General features: G+C 39.7%; 1 protein-coding gene across 2 annotated transcripts in view; it reads right to left on the bottom strand.

Moving 5' to 3' along the window:
* Window positions 1-1,090, bottom strand: part of CLUL1 (clusterin-like 1 (retinal)) — a 72,366-nt gene that overhangs the window by 23,677 nt on the left and 47,599 nt on the right. For both annotated transcript variants that reach the window (XM_011957782.1, XM_011957783.1), the window contains exon 5: window positions 278-710. In XM_011957782.1, the coding sequence (XP_011813172.1) occupies window positions 278-710 (433 nt within the window). The remainder of the gene's footprint in view (window positions 1-277; window positions 711-1,090) is intronic.

Genomic DNA, 1,090 nt, shown 5'->3' with positions numbered 1-1,090 from the left:
TTTTTTTTTTTTTTTTCAAGTTCTCAACCTATTAGCATTTTTTCTTTCTGCTTTGAAAATTTGCTCTAGAAAGAGTTCAGTTCTCAACAGTGATGGAAGAGGGATGGTGTTTAGCAGACTTCAAAGCTTCTTTTAAGAGGCTCTGAAACATTTTCCATAAATTGTCTCTTCAAGAAACGCCATACAATGTGACTCAGAAATGTCTACCATTTCTGAAGCTAAACAAAACTTGACTTTAGTATAGACCTCTAAGTAAAAGTTATCTTTTAATACTTGCCTTTGTCTTGTTTTGGTAAATCTTCTATTGCCTTCAGTGTCTTAGTAATTGTTTCACTGACACTTTCATAAATAGAGACACTGAAATTACAAAACAGCTGGAAGAAGTTGGGAATGTCCCAACGTTGCTCAAGATCTGCTTTGGTCATTGGCTCTTTAGAGAAAGCTGGAAAAAAGTAACGCTCGGTTACGTCTGTATCTGATACGAAATGTGATTGAAAAGTCTGGTCAAATTCTTGCTGCATCTGTCTGAAGACGTTAAAACTCCTGTCGAAGAGAGAATTCACATCCACAGTCAACTGGCTGAACACATCTTCCATTTGGGTCAATTGTGCATCTTCCTCAATGAGCTTTTCACTGATGGGGAGATCTTTTTCATTATCTTCATGGAAAGGAAATAGAAATTGATATATCTTCTGGAAAAACCGTTCAATCTGTGGAGTAGAGTAGGGGACAGAAATGGAATAAAAAATTACTTTCTTTCTGGACCCTTCCTTCCTTCCTTCCTCTCTCTCTCTTTCTTTCTCTTTCTTTCTTCCTTTCTCTCTCTCTTCTTTCTTTTTTATTTGAGATGGAGTCTTGCTCTGTTGCTCAGGCTGGAGTGCAATGGCAACCTCCGCCTCCTTGGTTCAAGTGATTCTTCTGTCTCAGCCTCCCGAGTAGGTAGGATTACAGTCACACGCTGCCATGCCTGGCTATTTTTTTTTTGTATTTTAGTAGAGGCAGGGTTTTACCGCGTTGCCCAGGTTGGTCTCAAACTCCTGAGTTCAGGTGATCCGACCGCCTCGGCCTCCCAAAGTACTGGGATTACAGA

This window comes from Colobus angolensis, unplaced genomic scaffold (genome assembly GCF_000951035.1).
Source record: "Colobus angolensis palliatus isolate OR3802 unplaced genomic scaffold, Cang.pa_1.0 Scaffold45, whole genome shotgun sequence".
NCBI lineage: Eukaryota > Metazoa > Chordata > Mammalia > Primates > Cercopithecidae > Colobus > Colobus angolensis.
Note: the sequence above shows the minus strand (reverse complement) of the source record. Positions and strands in the feature narration are given on the sequence as shown.